Below are 21918 nucleotides of genomic sequence, written 5' to 3' on the forward strand. Positions count from 1 at the left end.
CGATAGCGGTTAGCCAGCTAGTTATCAGCACACCTAACTGGCTAACTAGCTAGCTTAACTTGCTATCTAACGTCGTTCTTTAAGCTGGCGACATACTTTCCAAACTGTAATAGTGCGTGTGGAGATTGGAAAAGTACTTATCTTTAAAAGCAATCAAGGTACATAGAAGTTATAGTGTTTTTTAAACACTGTATAACTGTCGAGCAAACTGCGTATGGCTGGTTTAAATTAGCTCCTTATAAGTTGTTCAGCGACTTCAAAATGCTCGCTAACGAGAGGCACACTAGTTAGCTAACTATAAAATGTGCGAAAAAACTAAAAACTCTAAGATAAATTATAAGCGCCCGATGCGATGTATTCTACCTAACCCAGTTTGTGGTTTGACAAACAACTTGGCTTTGTTTGTTGTTTGTGAGTTAACTTCGAGCAATGTTGGCGTAAAGTCAGATGGTTTACAAGGCTTCGCGGAACTAGGCCACAGCAACAGCAGCTTGTGTGCTAGCTAGCTAGCTAGAAGATCTTAACCTAGCTAGCTAGCTGGCTAGCTACAAGTTGTGTGGCGTTACAACAGGTTGCAGTTTGTTGCTCGTGTTTTGTTTTTTTCTCTCCGAGTCACTCCCAGTCTTACAGCCCAAAAGTTGTTTCTCACTTTACCAACTTGTCTTGTGTCTTATTAGCCTAAGAGCTAATTGTTAGTTTGTTGGGCGTCTTCTGGCCCACATTCTGTTAATCTGCACGCACAGCCATGCAGTCTTAACACTTGGACCTTGTGTAGCCAGTTATGCTAGCCTAGTATGTGCACAAGAGTGTGTTCTCAGCGGGTGAGGGGGGCTGGGGATACGCTGCTTAAAAAGTACACTCCTCCCCCACCCTGAAAGGCCTAGCTCTAATCTTACGCGATTTCAAAAAGATTCCTCTCTGTCAATTGCATTACCTGTCGGGCCCGGTGTAAAGCGTCGGCGAAGCCGTCTGCTTTCATTCCAGGCTGAGCCACCGAGGCCTGTCCCTGCACCAGCTCCGCCATCATCATCATCCCTACCACAGCAGCGCTCCGCAACACATCAGAAAAAAACTCTAGCCCAGCAGCGAGCAAGACGATCAGGCAACACGCGCCGACCCCGGAACAGGAAATTAAACGCGGTGACTTGAAATAACGCGAGAAGATTTCTTCAGTGACTAGACTGGTAGAGCCACACAGCGTCATGTAAAAAAAACCATAGAGTATTTCCACAAGCCACACGGAAACTGAACAGAGGAAGTGTCAAACAGAAAGCACCATGGACAAATGTTGATTCGTATACAGGGATATTGACATGTTTACGCCGTTATTTGTCACATTATATGTTAAAACAGGCGAAGTTGTATTTGTATGCTCACAAGCTACATTTTCTATATGTTTTATCATGTAAAACACCATCAAGCCTGCTGAAAGCGACAGAGTAAAGTTAATATAGTGCATGTATTAATGAAGTGTGGTCAAAATGTTAATGTCGTCCTCGTTGTTTTCCGTGAAGAGCAACTGAGATCAAACCAAATGTGGTTTATCAGAATTCTCAAAATGTAAGATCTCAGGACACCTTAACAATTCGCATTAAAATAATAAGCAGTTACTATTATACAACCACCATAGCATAACAGAATAAATATATAAGCAAGTGCATTTAAACATTAAATAATGCAATACAAAAACCAAAGAAACAACCAACAGAAAAAAGTCTTGTAGATGTAGCCAGAGAAAGAGAGAGAGAGAGAGAGTGTGTGTGTGTGTGTGTGTGTGTGTGTGTGTCTGTCTTAGTCTCCTGGTTAGTCATTCGCCAAATTGATAAAACAACAAAAGTAATTCAAGGTTTGACAACAATTCACTAGAAATTTGAAAGTATAATTGAACAAGTGCAGATTATCTTTTAAACCAGATCCTGGCAAAGCTATGAAATAGCTTGTTCTAATTTAGTAACGATAACAGCATGTGGTGACAGACATTTTAGAGTCTGAAAACAGGCTGCAGACCATGCAGGCTGTAGCCTTGTCATGGGCTTTCAAATGAATGGGCTGAAAGTTGTAGCAGCATCTCATTCTTCTTGTAAGGTATATAAGCAGTATCTCCCTCTTCTTATGTTTCATCAAGAACAACACCTAATGCTTATATTGTCAAAGAAAGTTGCCATTTAGTGGAAACGTCCAATGCGAAGATTTGCAATCTTTCTGTTATTTCATTGTTCAGCACTCACTTCAGAGTGCTTTTAATTTATTATTTGATTCCATCTCTTGTTTGTTTGTTTATATCTTCTGTCTGTTTGTCTAATTAACCTACTTATTTTGTTAACAGGCCTTTTGGGACCACAGGACATCGGTAGGCCTCATAGCACATGTTTGAAGAGGATGTGTAAGTTGAGAATATATGAATTTATTTGGAATTTCCTCAAAACTCCACATGTGGAAACAGCTAACTTTGGACATCTGGCAGATAGTGAGTGTGAGGGGAGTTAAATGCATTGAAATTGCCACCAATTTTCCAGCCTGTTTATGCAAAACAGCCCCACAATTGCACGCAAACCTAATATTTAAATCCTGTAACATGAAACTGCAGCATATGTCACAGTAGAAGGGAGTATAACTACAGCGAGGGCAAAAAGGAATATAATAATCGCCACCATACACATAGTATCAATATTAATTTACATGTAACAAAAGAGAAGCAAGACCATTTGAATTGCCTCTTTGTGAATTTAACATTGCAATCAAAACTACAATGACTCCTCAGGTCTGATTTGTTGTGATTTTATCTGTCCCACCCTCTCTCTATCGGTCTTGTTCTCTTTCCTGCCTCTTCCTCTGTCTCAGTTGACAGGAAGATTGACACAGAACTGAGTTTGACCGGATGGACACAACAAGGTATCAATTTTCATAAGCCCATCAGCCTGGAGCATTTTATCACCTCCACAAAATCTGTCAGGAAAGCATTGGCTACCATTACCTTTGCCAGACAGACATGTCCAAATGAAGATCTCTCATTCAGCGCAAGAGATCTTAGTTATTGCTACCATCTGGCAGACAATGTATTCAGACTCAAGAGTGGCTGGGATGGTCTGTGGGTGGGAGGGTGGGTGTGAGGTCAAAATTTGGCTGCAGTTGAAGTTGAAGTCAGACGTTTGGAGCAATTATAGACTCAGTTGCACCGGGTGATTTTCTCTCGAACCGTGTGGAAAGTAGGTGCTGACAGAGAGAATTGGTTCAACTGTGTAAGGGATGGCGGAGAGTGTCTGTAATTCTGGATAGTGCTGAAAGTGATTAACTTTCAAAGCTGATCAGGTGTCAGGATTTCCTCTTCCATCTGTGTTTTTAATGTGTGAGTGTGTGTGAGAAAAAGTGTGTGGGTGTGTACAGTATGTGTGTTTAAGAGAGAGAGAGAGTGAGTGTGTGTGTGTATGTCAGAGAGACACAGTTTGTTTCTCTCTGTGTGTGTTTGCGTGGGTGTATGTGTGTGTGCACGTGTATGCGCAAACCGAGGAGATGCAGAGATGCCTCTTTCTAGTCCTCACTCTTTGCTTCAGCTGAAATTCATGAAGCTGGGTGCCCATGGAGGAAGTGTGTATGAGTGATTGGCAGGTCTATAGCTAAGCAACAACTTTTGATAGGAGGAACTGGGCATGTTGTCTCTGAAATGAAAAATGTAATGGCAACAGATGTCAGTCACTAGAGTTAGAAAAGTTAAAAGGAGGAGGTCAATGAAGTGGCAATGGAATTCAGATCCTTCAGAGGGACATTATGGAGAGTTGATCTAAAAATACAGAGGTAATCAACAAACACCAACAGACTTAACATGCACCAGTGACAGGTCAGCTGGCAGTGATAAAAACCAATAGCTTGAGAATGGATATATTTTTTGGCAATGTATTTGGCAAATTTTATGCTGTAATAGCTGGTTTAACATTTTGATGGCATTTCTGATCCAGAGTACAAAAGTATAGTAAATAGCCTGGGTACGTTCACATAACTATATACCATTAAAATTAATTTGATAAATAAAAACACTCACCCACATAAACATGCCTTAAACATTGTAACCCTAACCTGCATTTTGTTGTTTTAATTAGGACACAGACCAAGACACACACATACACACACATGGATAAGCAAGTATAATGTTAAATATTAATATAAAATAAAGCTCTAATGAGCATACAAGTTAGTTTTGCGTAAAGAAGCATTGAGGGACATTCTGTCCAATAGGTAGAAGTACATGGAAATGTGATTACAAATATTTAATTCTTATACCATAAGTGCTTGGTAAAGAAGTCTTTCAGTATGATAACCCAAAAGACATTGCAACACAAAAAAGGCCAGCTATCTAAAGATGAAATAGTAACAGAACTTTACTTGACTCCTTTATTTCGACATAACTTTGTGAATTGTTACAAGAATGTATTACAGCTCAGTTTAAAAAAGCAAATGGCTACAGTTTTGCGTTTCGAGTTGTCACACAACACACTGTTCCAAAGCACTGAGGCTCCTTCCAAAGCACTGAGGCTTGTCATTCATAAGATGTTATGTTGTTGTTGATGTTATCAATCCAATTCTGTTTAATTGTATTTTAAGCACTAATACATCTGTACTGGATCAATACATATATGTATTAGCTGGTTCTTACCATGTCACAATGCATATTTCAGTGAGCGAGAAAGATATTGCAAAGATAGCCAGTGCCACACCTGGGACTTAATCACACATTAAATACTGTTACTTTTCATAGGATTTGAATAGGATTGTTTTGGGGCATCCCAAACCTACATATATTATATTTACTATACTATATATTTATTATACTCTGTACACAAATACAAATTCTTTCATTAAAAAAGTGCAATCCTCCTCTTCACTACTGATTCAGAAGGATGATTTATACGTCTTAGTTCTGCAAGTGAATGAAGAATCTAATGTAATGACGAGAAAAAAACATCCAAACAAAAGGTAAGTGCTTGCGCAGTGTGGTACAATACAACTTCATAGAAATGTATATTCGTTGCATAAAATTGTTCTCGTTCATCTAACTTAGTCTCTCTTCAGAAGACAAATCGCGCTGCACAATGACTTCCACTCCAAGAGGAGATGATAGCAATTTAATGAAGTGTTTGGTTAGTGCGCTTTCCTCGCCAGTGACAAAGAGGAACCAATTATACATTGAGAGAAACTTAAATGGAGCTAAAAAGCACAGTAGGGACATCAAGAAAAAAACACCTACAAGTAAATATGACAATTTTGCGGTGAGAATAATAGCAAGGCATTATCACAGCCTGGGGAGCCTTCTAAAGAAAAACCCAGACCCTTGACAGGTCACTTCCAGTTAGAAATAAAAAGAAAAAAAAGAAAGAAAAGAGGCAGGTGAATGAAAAGAACACAACGCCTTTTTTTCTTGTCCTATCATCACAAACACACTCTTTTATCTCTTTGTATTCTCACTGGCTTTCTTTTTTGCCTCTCTTTCAGCCTGTGTAATGCCTCCCACACTCCCCTACCCCCACACCCACCTCATGTCTGCCCCGACCACTTTGCCTTGAATCAGCGTCGTATCTGGATTTTTAAATGACGCAATTATGCCAGGTTCCTGTGGTGAAAATTACGGATGTTTTCCACTATTTTCCTCTCCCTCTCTCTGCTGGGACCCAGTGACCCCTCCCTGGTCAGTCGTATAACACCTCCCCACCCCCCTTCCCGCACACACCACCACCATCTCGTCTTCTCTTCTCCCGTCTTCTCTCCCTCTCCGTTCCCACCTGTCCTATTCTTCCCTTTATCTCCTCCACCGCCAAGCCTGTTCATTTCATTGTGCACTTTCTGGGGACTAAGGGGGCATAATGGCTAAATTAGCTTGTTGGGCAGATCCTCTCACCATGCGTTAACACAATAAGTGTGGTTTTATATGTGTATACCGTTGCGCCCTTTCTCAGACGGATCTTCCACTTTCTGTCAACATTATGCTGAGAATTTGTGAATCTGTCAAATCTTGAGTCCTGTAAAAGTGATGTCCTTCCTTTCATGGGGTGGTGAAATAGGGCACACACTGAGCACATTGTAGGGGAAAATATAAACAGGACACTTTTAGGCTGAGGGGATTGAGAGTAAGGAAGTGTTTTGCCCTCATGCTAGCAAAAATAATGCGATGGATAGATCTGAGAATTTCCCATGAACAGTGCCGGTTGCATGGTTATAGGTTTACAGAAGTGTATAAATGTGGGAGTGACAATATCCCCATCAAAACCTGTAGGAAAATACTGCTGTTAGCATACTGCAGGATGTGTTAGTGTAGTGTAGTGTTAGTATACTGCAGGGTGTGTTAGTATATGTCTATAGCGCATTCGTTAGTGCAGTGTACAAACTTCCAGTGCATCCAGCATGCAACTCAATACTCACGTTATGAACCAAGCACATTCCCATATCTGAAAACTGTGCAGCTTGACTGGTAATTTATTTAACACACACATTTATTTAACACTATTTAATTATTTCACTCACTCCATTCAGTAGCAACTTGTGAATCCAGGAAAGCAACAGTGACAACCTGACTCTTGTAATGCCAGCTAACCCCCTCTAGTGGCAAATCAGTAGTAGTCTCCATTGCTATAACTGAGAGTGTAAAGACGAGAGTGACTGAGAGTGATTGAAACTGAGAATGCTATCTGGCCCTGATCAGTGTCAGCTGATATCTGGGTACTGACACATTTGGGTAAAACCAAACATGCAACATTCAAGACAACCACCTCACAAGTGTTCAAATGCTGAATAGGTAGTATGTCATGTGGCATGATCTCATCTGCTTTGATTGCATTTGATAAGCCACTCTCTGAGCATACTTTTTATAAGCAAAGAAACCTGAAACACACAGTGAAGAGCCACAGAGCGAGGTGCTCATATCCATCTCCATTTAACCAGCCAGAGTGTAACAATGCAAACAACTGTATGAGAGATGCATTAAACAAATCTCATAAAAACGGACAGGGTTCTTCTGTGAGTCAGAGGGGCCATTAAAAGACGCAGTGCGCGAGTGGAAGGTGAGTTTCCTTATGAGGGTGAAGGGGTCTCAGCACCTCGGGCCCAGCAGGGCCTCCCCACAGGCTTTTACCTCTTATTACAGCAACCAATCGAACGACATAACGAGAGAGCCAGCAAACAAAACAGCAGGCCCCAGGGAGGGGGGCCAGAACAGAAGAGAGCCATCACAAGGAGGAATATAAAGCTATTGATTGAGGTAAACATGCTGCATTACTGTCGCCCAGGGGGAACGAGACTCTCATTCACTCGGCTCAAGGGTTTGTTTTGGCAATGTCCTGCAGCTGGTTATAAGTAGGGGAGAAAGAAAAAGAAGGACAGAGAGAAAGATAGTCTTGTCATCTGGTGCCTCCCTGCTGCAGAGTTTGATATTTATGTGTGTCAGGGGCTGAATAAATGGCTGAAGTGAGAGAGTGAAGTGAGACTTTGCAGGGAGCAAGGACAATATCACAGGATACAGTATGACTATTGTCAATATTCACATTATTTTGTGATTATATGTAATAGAAGACAGATGTCAGTCTTCAAAAAACAGCAAAGAGCTATTGATTGAGCTTAGCCCCACGGGGACACAACTCCAAAGTCCATTGACTATGTCAAAGCACAGGTTAGTGTAGACCAGCGTAACACGAGACCGGGGGGGTCCAAAACACTCATTAACCCTCTTGGATGGTCCACATTAAGGAGGAGGCAAAATATTTCTATTCTTCCATCAATATTTTATCACTCGCTCTATGGAAAACAAAGGCAGGGCTTTGGCCGTAATGGCCTCCCATCTGGCTATAGATCCAAGAGAGTGGTGTGTGAGCCGTCTCTCACAGGGGGCAGATGTGCGAACCTCTCTATGATCATGTGACAGTGTGGGCATGGAAACTGACAACTATGACGACTTAAGAAGAGAAATGAAGCCACACTCGTGTAGACTTACAATAGTATTTAATGCGGCTTACAAAGGCCTTCAGCTTACATTTGTTTATTGTCTGCTTGCTGCATATGAAATAATATTGTTAATCTGTTCAGCAAGTGTGGGTTCTTTTCTCCTGTTTATACCACATTGGACCTTGCACTTGGACTTTTTAAAATATTAATATTATGTTTGACCATATTCCTTTCTCTGTAATAAAGAAACAGAGGAGTTTAAGAGAACTGCTTTCAACAACAAATGTAGAAAATACTCTTTGACTCATCCAGTGGTTTACTGCGAAGATTTTACATACTTACAGTTTGTACTGTCTGAGAGTCTGTCCAAGGCTTTAGGTTTATTCACTGAGTATCTCAAAACCATAGTGTGGTTCCAAACACAATTTACCTACCACAGAATATTTGCTACCATTCTATCGCCCATGAACGGGTATTTTCCCCCTGCGCTTGTGCGAGCGCTTACATAATTCAGCACATGCCACGCTCTGCACTGCATCACTGGCCACCGTAAATCCCACCAAAGCACGAGGCGGTGTGAACATGACCTCATCGTCTTTTCCAGGGCCATTAGCCCTAGCTCCAAACCTCCTGGGCCTGTTAACCCTTTCCTCGGCCAGATGGCGAGCTGCTGTGTGGAAGCCTGGACAGAATGCCAGACCAACAGGCAGCCTTTCTTTTAACAATGGTCTTTTTCAGGTTTGGTTTGCCCTGCTCCATACTTCAAAGGGAATGGGACTTAATGGTTTGTGGCTCAGGTCCAGCAGTACTAGCTCAGTGTGTATTAAGGGCTCTTTAATGTGGTCGTAGATGTGTGGACTACGAGTTCGTTTTTGAAGATGTTTCTGTAGATTACTCTTGTCTGACTAAACCATCACTGTACAACATTTCACTTTTGAAGAATCTGTAAGTATATCAGGGACAACTCTTTGTATATCTACATCCAGAGAATACTATATTTATGGATGAAATAGTCATGATTATCTGTTTCCATGACAAGACAATGCCCCAAACAACATGAATCCACTCGAAACACACAACCTGCAAAAAACAAGCTTCACTGAAGTAATCAACAAAAGTTAACGACAACACCCATCTCATTTAAGTTCATTTCTGTCCATTGACCAGTGACAGTTGCATTCCAGTTCCCAAATATCAATTTTCAAGCTGAACAAAGATTTCTTGATGTTCTGATGGACGCAAAGGGGCTGGGGTGGGGTGGGGGGGTGGGTGCTATTTGCTTTGCATTGCTTTTATCCGAGGTTCCCTTTCACCCTCCTTAGATCTGGATAGACCATACAGCAACATTCCTCAAGGGTGCATGACGTCATTGAGACAAATCAAAGCCACTTGGCATGCATGGAACATGAGAACGCAGGCACTGAAAAGTTACAGGAAAGGCTCATGAGTGACTTCAAACACCTTCAGCAACTACCAAACCCCTTTGCTTACTTGTGTTGGACAAAAACTGTAATGTCAAATGTGTCAACACTGACAATGAGCAATATCACTGTTGTCTTCACCAAAGAATGACCCCCCCCACCCCCCAAAAAATGCATTAACATCCAAACTTGACTCAAGTCGGGTAACTCATCTCTGCCTCCTTTCCATTCCCACAGCAGATGGACACAACAGAGGGAAATACTCTGAAACGGAATATTTCGGAGCGCCAGATAAGGGAGAACTCTGGAGGCGGACATGCTACGTAAACACAGTAACCCACTTAAGTGGAATACGCCACTACTGCTGCTGCCGCGGCGCCGCTTTGTTAAGGATGCTGGGACGAGACGAGGCGAGGCTGTGACAGGCTCCCACACTGCGGGAGCTCGGCGCAGATCCGGGGTCTTGGGTTACCCTAATTGATGGTAATTGACCTCCTGTGGTCATTGTTCCTGTTCCTTTGTGCCGTCTGATGTTTAGGATAAAGGTCGGTGAACCACGGAAGCAAAGAGAGACAGGTTAGAGAAGACAAAGAGAGAGAGTGACTGCAGAATTATAGCCTCTGTTTAATATGTTCTTTTTCTCTTGTCCAGCATCAAGTTTTAAGTAACATGCACATGCATGCACAAACACATGGATCTGCTGAGCAAGATTCAGTATTAAAACATCTTTCTAAGATGGCAGTGTATACAATGTAACATGCATGTATCAGATGAATACCTCAGACCCAACCAAAGACTACAGTACTGTACTGAATGTGTTTATCCACTGCAGTCCTCAAGACCACCCCAACCTCTACAGGATGACAACATGATCATGAACTTGGCTGAGGACTAAGATGTACCCCCTTACAATGAAGGAGCGCTGATAATAGTTTGGCACGAAGTGGCCAAATCCTTCCAACTTGCTTGGTTGGCATGTATCGTTGTGCTCCAGGCGACAGCAGAATAGAGTCAGTCATCAGTGAAACTCCTGACGAGCCTCGGACTGGAGGCTCCAAACAACGGCGGCCATTGTCTGCTACGGGGAATCATGGCAGGGGATGGGCAGGGAGAGGAGCATTTTAGGAGACAACAGGAGTCTCCATTAGGCCTCCATTTCGGTGTAAACTCCTGACTTCCTGCGGCCTCCCTTTGTGTGTGTGTGTGTGTGTGTGTGTGTGTGTGCAGCAGCAATGGCAGCCCCCCGGAGACTTGGGAGTTGGGGGGTGTAGCAAATGAGGGATAATTGAAGGGAGGTCAGGGATGATTAATTGCCTTGGTCAAGTGTCGCCGCTCTCATACCTAGCTCGACTGACAGGTGAGCAGACCTTCCCTCCCCTCCCCTCTCACCCTCCCTTCCCCTGTCTCGCTTGCTGAGGCTGCTTCTGGATGCCCTCTGAGGAACCCGAGATGCTGGGGCCACTGGGGTGGACAGGTGTTCCCCCCCCGCCTCCCCACACCCACACCCACCCTCAGCCCATCCACTTGGTACGACATCATCCCATTCCCATCACTCGTAGCTCAGATTCTTCAAGGAAATCTGGAGAACAAAAAGATCCCAAAATTTGTCTTTAACGTTTTCAATTGTGTGGCACTCCGGCAGCTAAGAATTGAGCACTCTGGTCCTTCTCCTTCAGCTTCAGTGATCAATCCCAATGGCCCCCTTTTCTGTCTGAGGCAAATTGGACCAGGGTGATTAGGTGTTAAGGAGGCTGTGCATGTATATGTGTGCGTGCCCGAGAGAGAGTGAGTGTGCGTAAATGGAAGGGGATGGTCCGGTAAATGAACAGGCAGAACTGGACGCCTGTGGTGTAATTGAGCAGCAGTGGGGGTGCTGGTCCGATTCAAAAGGGGCCTAGATACTCCCCCACTGGTCATCCAACTCAGCAGGGGGGTTGGGTGGGGTGAGGTGGTTTGGGATGGGGGGCATCGCTGAGTCTCTCTCTGGGCTGAATTTTTTTTTTTTTTTAGTTTAGTAAAACGCTATTTGGATCAGGCAGCATAAATGCTTGGAGGGTAGCTTGGTGCATTAGAGAGTTTGAGGGAGCTGGGAGTCATTTGCACGTTCTCCACCTGCCTGCTGGCATCAATGGTTAGTCATTGGTTATAAAGTTGTCTCAAAAGGTAATCTCTCAGAGTTGAATATACCTACACTCTAAAGGCCCCTTTCCCATACCATGTCAATGCGTAACAGACAGACTATGTTTGTTTTAAAGAAATTAAAGATGTAAATGTACTGTAAATGAGGAATTTCTCTTCACATCACTGAAAACAAAGGCCTCTCACAAAAACATGACACAGACAACCCTTCAAATGGTTTCTCAATATTTCATTTAATTGGGTCAGACAAACAATCCATTCTCATTCATTTAAAGGGATCAGACTACCACATTACCACTACAAATGACAAAAAGCTGACTAGGAGAACAGGATACTTGGTAGGAATTCAACCAAACCATTCCGCCTATCAATGCCATGCAGTAGGTTTTTCATCACGCAAGTATTTAGCCACTGATGGGTTTGGAAGAACTATCTACCAGGCACATGCGAGGCTAGAGATAAAGAGGCTGATTCTAGGCTTGTGAGTCTCACTTCTTTGAGGCAGCGTCGCCCTGCAAACGATGGTGCTCCCGGAGCCTGTGTGGACAAAAGTGTGGAATGAGGAACAAGGGAATAATACATTTACAGTTACTCATTTGGTAGAATCTTTTTTTAGTAAACAGAAGCAAAGATCTATTCCTAGTGCTGTGCAACTTCAGTCTTCAGTCAATCTTCAGATTTCATTGTTATCTTGATATGTATGGCAGAGTTTAAAAATACTAGATTTTTTTCCATATCATTATGAAAATGATTTGAGTTTTATTTTTAGTGAGGGTCATTTCGTCTTTGCAAACAGAAAGTACATGTACAGTGGGGAAGTAAGATCTAATCACAAGTGGTCACTCGAGACGCGTGTGGAGTCGCATTCTAATGCCAGGTTGGAACTGATGTATTTAGAGCTGTCCACTTGTGATCAAATCACCCAAGACGTGTGTTAATGCTAGGTGTGAACAGGCTCACTGAAAGCAAACTGCCATGAAAACCACAAACATTCTGTTTCTAAAACCCCTCAAACATGCTGCCGGACTAAGGTGACAGGCAAGGAAATGGGGGTTAAAGTACATATTTAAGGCGCACAAAGTTGCATACAAACATTATGCAGACTATTATTATCAGAGAGACTGAGAATAATAAATACAGGTATGGGGGTGAAGAGGCCTGCAAGCCCCATCCAAAGGTAAAAAAAATATGTTAACAGGCAGCATTTACATCTTTTTTTAAAACAGTAACAGTTCAAGCAGAGACACAGTTAATGTTTTCAACAGGGGGGTAAATGCTGATTACTTCTGGCCAATTACTTCCCATTAGCCCTATAGCCCACAATTGTGGATAAATACGGCGTGTGATGAACCAATGGCTTAATTGTTGGTGGCTAATTGAGTGGCAGTAAAGACTTCAGAGGAGACAGTCACCTTTAGAGAGTAGCTAAGATGGTGGCCAGAAAGTGGAGATACACCTACCTGACAGCATTGATCTTAATGAACCCAGAGGCATCACAGGGATCGTAGTCTCCCTGCACATCCATACTGAGGGACAGACAGAGACAAAGAGATAGATAGGGAGAGAGAGAGAGATAGGGAGGGAGAAAGAGATGGAGAGAGAGATAGGGAGGGAGAGAAAGAAGAATTACACAAGCATCATCAGTGGACTAAATAACATAGCATGGTGGTGCTGGATACAAAAGACTAAGACAAGGCTTCTAAATCTAAGAAAAGGCTTCTACGGCTAAATGTTACACGGCTTAGAGACAGACAATGCCAAATCAAGCAATCATATTGAAGGAACAGTTTTATCATTTCCCATTGCAAAATCACTGCCTCAATTCTATGTTATTGAATCCTGTTAGCGTGAACAGTTGCATCTGAAAGCCCTCTATTTCACAGAGAGGCACTCTCCGTGGTGGTCACCTCACAATAGTGTGTGTACAGGGGCGGCGCCAGGGGGGGGCTAGGGGGTGCTATAGCTCCCCCTGGATTAGCCATAGCACCCCCAAGAAAATAATGGTTTATTTATTATTGTTATTTATTTTAATTCTGCGTTCTTAATTTAATTTATTGTGTGATAATAATATTTCAATCACAAAAGAAAATAATAACAGATTGAAATGAACAGATTGTTCACGTAGCACGACAGAGACACGTCGCATGCGTGAACGTTGACGTTTCCTGACGATTGAAGGAGAAAGAGAGCTAGTGCACTGTCAAAGTCAAGCGGTAGTATCAACAAATTCACAATAATGGATCGGTTTTTGATACCCAAAATTCTACGAGTAGAAGAATCATGTGACGTTGAAGAAGAAGAAGAAATGCAAGGGGTATCTGAATCTGATTTAGAAGAGGAATGTCGTGGTCAAAGAGATCAATCCTACACCTCTACTGAGGGTGCTAGCCATGCTACACCTGGTCTGCTGGGTTGCCCGGATTTTGCTTTTCCAGCATAGTTTTGTTTGCATTTTTGCCTGTTCTTTAAGAGTTGTATTGTACAATGATACAATGATCTAGCTCTGATTATTGTGGTTTTGAGTGCCTACTGTTTTGTTTCATTCACTTTTAAAAGGGGCCTGCATCTTTACACCGTTTAAGATTTAAGGTGGAACGGTCTTGTTAGATGTGTAACATTAATGAATGCGGTCTCTTTTTGGGATTTTTCGGGATCCGCCTTAAAAAATCAGAGATTCTAGCCTAGGACGAGCAGTCTGTCTGTGCTAGCCAGTTATCCATAAGCTTCTATGTTTTTATTGATTGTGACCTGAAATAATATATACTTTTTGAAAGCATTTCTGACTCTTTGACTGTTTTAGTTCATTCTATCTGCTATTCTAATTTGCCCCCTTTAGTTTAGAATGTATTGAACTATTTATGTTTAGTTTAATTTGTCAGACATGGTAGTGGTGACCTGGTGGTCATCTGGCGCCAACTTTAACCCCCAATGAAGTAAGTGAAGTATTTGGGATTGCGGAATCTATAACATGCTGATGCTGCATGCATTTTGTCAGTGACCGTCGCAGAGGAACACGGCTATGTGCGCGTCTGTCGGAAGCAGCCTAATGATAATAATAATAGACCTACGATCGATTTGTATGGCGCTTTTCATGGACCACAAAGACGCTTCAGAGAGCAAACATGTAAACAGATATGACGATATGGTGGGGAGGTGTTGTAGTAGAGAACCATGTGACACGTATGATATCACCCTAATTTCATAGCACCCTCGGTAAAACGCTGAGCACCCCCATAGCACCTGCAGCAAAAAATCTCTGGCGCCGCCACTGTGTGTGTATATGCCAAACCACATTTTTTTTCCCTCGAGCTCCGTATTTCCTAGCCATGCTGTGCAGCGGTGACAATAACTGATGCAATTCAAACAGTTTGTCTCTGCTCCCCCTTACCACTGTGTGTTATTTCAGCACATTTACACAGCCCTTTGCATAACAGCAGCATCTTCGGCTGAGAGAGAGAAGGGACCGCTGGGCGTGTAATAACTGAGACGAGCCCAAGGGAGAGCTGGGACTTTACAGTCGTTGTGGTCTTTTCAGGAGGCAAGCTTCCCTGCTGAGGCGCAAACGGAGGGATAGCAATCCAGTGCGAGTGTGAGTGATGGAGGAGCTGACAGACAGCAAAGTGATGCTGTGACATTTCGCCCCCCCCCCCCCCCCCCACCCCTCAAGGATCGATAGAGTGGACAGGACGACTTCCACTGTGCTAATGACACTGTTTACTGAACCCATGCAGCGTTGAAGAGTGCGTGGAAGAGTGAGTGTGTGTGCACAGACCCGATGTCACTCTGGTTTAGAGTGTCTCCTAGTGATGCTACATCAATAATCTAGCTTCTGATTGATTCTGTTGTTTATTTACATGAGTGGGTGGGCATCACACGGCTGGTTTTAACACCATGTTCTTTCAAGTGGCACGAATTCAATTAATCATCATCATTATAATCCCCCCCCCCCCCAAAAAAAATTCATGTTCTCCTTCTTCATCATCATCTTCATCATCATGATGGACGGCAACTTTGTCATGTTATCCTTTTCCCCCTTCATATAACCATGGCATGCCATGGATGGCATCTTTATCTTCTTTATCAATTTCATCTTTATCTTTATCTCCATCTTCACAGACATCTCATAACATCTGTTCCTTTCACAATCCCCTTCTTCTTCTTCTTCTCTCTCATCATTGTCACTCCTTCTCCTGCAACAGAACACCCACTTTCCCCTGTGGCGTCTCTGAGTGTGTGAGGAGGTGTGTGTGTGTGTGTGTGTGTGTGTGTGTGTGTGTGTGAGTTTGTAGGGTGATGCGACCTTTCGACCACTGCCCGGTCCGTGCTTAACAGGCATGAAACGCGCTGGTCCACCCCCCCATTCAACCCCCCCACCCCCACAAACTCAAAGGCCCCCACCCCCCTGAAGGCTGCTGCTCTGCCTTCTTTAGAGCCTGGGGATGGAACAGGAGAAGGCCGGGCATATGGAGCCTTTGCTTTGGTCCTCTGCCTCATCCAGCCCTGAGGCCAGAGAGGGTCATGGAGGACCTAAATGGGCTCAGTGTTCCCCCAAATCAGGGATCTGAGAGAAAGAGTGCAGGAGTGTGTGTGTGTGAGAGAGAGAGAGAGAGAGAGAAAGTGTGTGCATGTATGTGTAAGAGAGTGTGTATGTGTATGTGCAAGAGAGAGGCCGTGTGTGTGTGTGTCTGTGTCTGTGTGTGTGTGTGTGTGTGTGTGAGAGAGAGAGAGAGAGCAGGATCTGATGCTTTTGTCTCCTGCTGTGTAGATGTTATTATGTGGGCTGGGGTCAGGGAATATGGCAGAGGGTGACCTGATCAAACCACAGCTCAGAAAGCCGTGCAGGGAGAAGAGTGGGAAGAGATAATAGACATAGAGCAACACACACACACACACACACACACACAAGTGACCAGTGCTTCATACACACTCACTTACAAAGACATCTCGTATCAAACTCACACATATGGGCACACTTGTAACCTACTATTTACCACACACTCAACACGCACACACTCCTTACCTGACCAGCTCTTCATTGTAGAGAGATTTGGGGGACTCTCTGCCCAGGATGTAGACCTGGCCCTTAAAGACAGACAGCTGCACCTTGCCCTCTACGCTCTCCTGAGACTTGTCGATGCAGTGGCGCACAAAATCACACTCTGGGCTGTACCAGAACCCTGCAGGAGCAATAATCATCATATCCACAAGGTCAGTGCAAGGTCAGCGCCAGGTCTGTATATGAGAGCATGGCACTCTGACTACTGTCTGAGCACAGAGATGCCGTCAGGCAGACACACACCGCTGTGCTCTTGCTATCGGGCTTGCCATATTGTATACGCATTTTCAATCAATTTATTTATTTATTTTACCTTCCTAAGTCTACTCTTGGACATTGGCATGGTCATTTCAGTAAGATGTCTTGTGACCACTGCTACTCCCTTTGTCACAAAACTGATGAACTGACTGAACAGATCTGTCGTCTGTGCTAGATGAAAGGATCGCGACCCTCTCAGACTCCCTTTCATGGACCCCGCATTCAGGGCCTCGACTGCTGAATACTGCTGCTACTCAACACCCAATGGCGTCCACCAAGGCACAGCCTGGACCGAAGTCTATCTTGGGACGCAAAAGCAGGTACGCCTGTGACCTCCCACCCGCTGGATTTGTCTAACCGCTTTGAACCGCTGCAAGCATATATATCTGCGCCTCCGGTGGAGAGGTTTCCCCCGCCTGCCCCCAGAGCCGCTCCTGGAGAAAGAGCAGTAGCCCGAGTACAAGGCAAGATCCTATCACCCTCTCCAAACGCTGTGGCCTCCATAATGACACATACCCGCAGTTCTGCATCCTCTACAACCCGGCGTCATTCTGCGTTCACGCTGCTGGATCATGAAGCTGATTGTCATCCCATGGCCACTATCTCGACCTCAGGTCATGCCCGACCACCAGCTGCAACACACGCACCTACGGCAACACGCACCTACGGCAAATTCTACAGCTCATACGTCTGAGACTGAGACCAAATTTCCCTGGAGCCAGGGTTGTCTGATATCCCTCCTCCTGCACATATATTCAGGAATGGGATGTCTTATCACTGCTATGCCGATGATTCCCAGATTTATTTCCCTCCTAAGTCTGGTCATGATGGTTTACATCCTTTTTGACTGCCCTAGATGATATTAAGTTCTGGATGGGTAATAAGTTCCTGAAGCTTAATGAAAACAGAGACAAAGACAAAGGTCATTATCTTTGGTCCCCCTACCACCAGTGCAGACATTAGCACTGTGCTTGGTCCAGCCGCACCATATCAAAAGTCTGTCATTAAGGACTTTGGGGTGTTTTTTGAGCTTCATTTTACCAAATGAGAGCACCAGGCCTCATTGCCAGGCTCATCTTTCCCCCTTTCATCTTCTCTCCCTTGCTTCCTGTTTCTCCCACTCTTCCTCTCCCTCTTTACTTCCCTCTACCTTTCCCCCTGCTTCTCTCTCTCTCTCTCTCTCTCCAATATGTCTTTAATTGCAGTGGCTCTGTAAGCAGTCTCTAACAGGGCCAAATCCTATTATCCAGGGGGAGTCGGGGGGGGGGGGGGCAGAGGGATACAGATAGAGAGAGAGAGAGAGAGAGAGAGAGAGAGAGAGAGAGGGAGGGAGGCTTTGGCTGGGAGGGCCAGTGAGACACAGATAGAGATAGAGAGAGGGAGAGAGAGAGAGAGAGAGGGAGAGAGAGAGAGAGAGGCTTGGGCTGGGAGGGGCAGGCAGTCTGCCAAGAGCGCACAAAGAGATTAGGACACCTGAGCTGACCAAGCAGAACAGACAGAGAAACCCAACACACACAGTCCAGCGTTCGGAAGTAGATTTCAAAGGCTACGGCAGGAGATGTGGGCCAAACGGGGAATTTCAGGTATTCTGAGCTCTGTTGCTCCGCGGCAGTGGTGAGATTAAAGCTGCGGATACACTTGCACAGGGATTCCCTGACTAAACTAAACGAAAGTCACTCTGGATAAAAGTACTTTATGGCATAATGTAAATGGATGTTGGACGGATTCTAAACACTGCTCCTCCTACTGAGTATTCATAACGATTGTGTGTTAACAGGTTATCAGGAATAGAATGGAATCATTGTCAGCCCGCTAATGAGGCACTAGCGTAGTAGCACACTGTGAGCTGAAGGATGCTCACTATATTAGACATTTATCCTGCCACAATGAGACAAAACAGCTACAAAAATGTAGCTTATTTCAATACATGTCAGACTATGGCCAAATTACAGGAGTTTTGCCAATCATCCACATTTGGATGAAAACAATTATTTACCACGTGCTGTAAGGCATAAGAGCCATCCTTACGGTGTGAGGAGGCAGTGGCTTGTGCTTTGAAAAAGCGCAAAGTGTGTGTGAGCTGTTAGCCAGTAACCAGTGAGTGGTGTGTAGCGTACCGTTGTAGAGGAGCTCGGAGAAGCGGATGCCCAGGCCCTGCTTGATGCGCCGCACCTCCCTGTCCATGGTGAAGGCCTCGATGTCAAGGTGAGCGTGGTGCAGGATGGTGCCTCCAGGGGTCTCATAAATACCTGGCACAAACAAGGAGACAGTTTGGAAAATAAAACGTAAGGCTTTGAGAAAAGCAAAATCGTTAATCTAGTTTATTCGAATACACCTTGGGGCAGACTAAATAAAGGTACAAGGAACTGCAATTCCTTAGCAATTCCTGTCCCTGTCACAGCTTAAGCTGAGACGCCATTACTAAACGACGTCACACAAGTCTATTGTTTAACTATTGACACTGACTTTCCCTAGAATGACAAAGGCTATTACACTTCTCTTACCCTTACTGAGGACCTACATGTGGCCTAACCACAGCTGCCTTCCTCCAGTTCAGTTACGTAACACTCAACATGAGGTATGTGAAGCTGACACGATTTCAGTGAATTCTCCAAAAATATCTAACTATAAAAAGAAGCAACCTCTGCCTGTCTATCTCTGTGCGTGTTCTTTGCAAACGTTGAATCGTTCATTCAATCGACTTCACATTTGGTGGGTGTATGGCTTAAGATCCAAGTGAGTGCAGTGTCGAGTGTCAAGGTGTTAGGATGTGAAATGATATCGCTATAAGGCAATAGCGGATCTTGACCTCTCCAATATGGCAACCGACCATTGCAGTGTGCCTGTTTTGTACGGTTGTCTGGTTGGTTGTCTGGCCACACAGGAAAAGATAGCTGAATTGCCAATGGAGCTCACTTTCAGGAAACCCTGCATGCTTGCCATCCAAAATCCTCTACTTCAGATTAATATTTACTTCTTTACACCACCCATCAGCGTTCACCATCTGTGCCATCAACATACACCAGCATTTCAAATCTACTCCTGTGTTCATCATCACAGTCATCTTCGTCATTGTCCTCCTCCTCCTCTCCTGTTTTGAGCCCAGACGACACATTAGTCTGCTCTGGTCAGCTTCCGTGGTGGCAGCTCTGCAGTGCCTGGCGAAATAACAGGGTAGCAGCCGTCAGCAGCCCATATGCAAGACCGGGGGCCGGCCTACCCTGCAATTTCCCCTCCGCACGTCCAGGAGCCCTGGCAAAATGGAGCTGTCACTCAGCCGACAGGAGGGGGGAGAGAAGAAAAGAGGGGGCAAAAATAAAGACGTGAGGAGAAAGAGAGGTGAGAGACGGGGGGAGAGAAAGAAAAAGAGGTGGTAGTAGTACTCTCAAAGCTGCTGCTGCTGCTGTCATCTCAGAGAGCAATGGCTGTGTTTTCAGCTGTCCTGGTCCAATTTAGAAACACACCAACACAGTACACAACACAATATGATCTGAAAGGGCTTCAGAAGTACTTCATGAAGTATTTGACTAAAGAGGATGTGTCATGATGTGCTCTGTAGGAGAGAACACTATGCTTCCTCCTCAAAGGAAATAGAGGACAACGGTTTGACAGTGTCATCATTCCTCAAAACATGAGACACGTAAGGCAAGAGATGCGAAAAGAAAGTGGTGAGGAGAGCAGAAAGACCAGAGGGGAGACATGAACCATCAGGGGAGGGGGAACCGAACCGATGCGCCACTGATGCAGCGGAGAAACCAAAGAACTATTCTCACAGCGATCCACAGATGGCCACAACACGACTTAGCGATGAGGAGCGATCTTTTAATTCCTAAAAGGCCGCAATCTGATACACAAAGTCCGACTTAAATCCACATGGATTAAAGATAGAAAGGTGACGGAAGAAGAGGTGAGGTTGGGGGGGGTTAAGAAACACATCGGGCCAGTTCCGTCATGAGGATCTGATAAAGCGCACCCAAGCCTGCCCTCAAACTCTTTCTGCTCTTAGCTGCTAAAAGGAAAAGCTGAGCTGAGATTAGAGGCAACGGCCTCAGGTATTAATCTTTTAAACAGGCCATGTGTCTGCAGGCCGCTTGTGGCGGAGGGGTTATGGGGTTAAGGCCCAGATTTAAGCACTGCCGCTGTTCGAAGCGTGAGCGTATGGTCCCCTTTGGGCGTCCAGCCCGCTAACGCACAGGTAAAGAGCTCCGCTCACAGGCCCCCTCATGCTAAGCCTGCTTGGCATTCTTAGGTGCTGCCTAAACAAAAATCAACTGTAGGAGGATGGGGGGGTTAGCAATTAACCACAGGCTTTAATACCTTAACACCTCAAAGAAGGCACTTTGCAGGCACTTTTATGTGGCTTTTTCCCCCCAAACACACACCTCAGACTACAAACTGGACCCGCAAACATAAAAGGACAAGAAAAGGACAAGAAATTGAGAATTGGCAACAAAAGAGCTTAAAATCAACAATAGAAGGTTAGAGAAGGCACTCTGTTTTTCTTTAGCCACAACAGTCCCGTACAGCCATTCAGTTCTCATGCCCAATGATAGTGACATTTATCCCAACAGGAAATAAAGTAGCAATGATTGAGGAGAAGACATCAAATTTCCTGATGTTGCGTCTATGCTTCCTGGCACAGTGCCAGAGTCCACTGCTGTGTTTGATATTTATTATCATGCACTGTCTGATCTCTACCGACTCCTCTTCAACTCTGTTGCAGACACGTTTAAAGGCGCAGTCCTCAACTGGAGACTGGCTATTGAGCTGAAATATCAATAACCTATCAAATTGCATACAGCCCACCCTTTAATGCTCCATGGAAATTACAAATGGTGGCTGCCTGTCTTCTGTTGATGCATCGTTTTAGTCTAAACTGTAAATACTGATACTGTTTATGACTATTATATATATATATATATACTGATACTGTTTATGACTATTATTTATATAACATACTGTGTAATTTGCTTGCAGGGGTTCTAAAACCTACACCTCTGCTCCTTGCTGTACAAGGATTCTAGAGTAATTTGAATGATGTTTACATTGAAACTAGATTGAATTACCACTGCATTTTTTACTAATAGAATAGCTTTAAGTTGCCTAACACAACATTGAAGA

At 44.2% G+C, this 21918-nt stretch overlaps 2 protein-coding genes across 14 annotated transcripts in view; both read right to left on the reverse strand.

Moving 5' to 3' along the window:
• Positions 1-1173, reverse strand: part of fubp3 (far upstream element (FUSE) binding protein 3) — a 31450-nt gene extending 30277 nt beyond the window's left edge. For 5 of the 8 annotated variants that reach the window (XM_012815436.3, XM_031578404.2, XM_031578406.2 and 2 more), the window contains exon 1: positions 935-1171. In XM_012815436.3, coding sequence (XP_012670890.2) covers positions 935-1033 — 99 coding nt within the window. In that variant the 5' untranslated portion in view covers positions 1034-1171. Of the gene's footprint in view, positions 1-934 lie in introns of all 8 variants that reach the window. The other 3 variants (XM_012815445.3, XM_031578405.2, XM_031578407.2) reach the window with 2 other exon arrangements.
• Positions 1174-11697: 10524 nt separating this feature from the next.
• The window catches only part of ass1 (argininosuccinate synthase 1), a 34953-nt gene continuing 24732 nt past the window's right edge, over positions 11698-21918 (reverse strand). For all 6 annotated transcript variants that reach the window (XM_031578226.2, XM_031578225.2, XM_031578229.2 and 3 more), the window contains exons 12-15: positions 18915-19046; positions 16504-16660; positions 12944-13009; positions 11698-12020 (exon numbers count right to left, since the gene is read on the reverse strand). In XM_031578226.2, the coding sequence (XP_031434086.1) occupies positions 11972-12020; positions 12944-13009; positions 16504-16660; positions 18915-19046 (404 nt within the window). In that variant the 3' untranslated portion in view covers positions 11698-11971. The remainder of the gene's footprint in view (positions 12021-12943; positions 13010-16503; positions 16661-18914; positions 19047-21918) is intronic.

Source organism: Clupea harengus, chromosome 12 (genome assembly GCF_900700415.2).
Source record: "Clupea harengus chromosome 12, Ch_v2.0.2, whole genome shotgun sequence".
NCBI classification, from domain to species: domain Eukaryota; kingdom Metazoa; phylum Chordata; class Actinopteri; order Clupeiformes; family Clupeidae; genus Clupea; species Clupea harengus.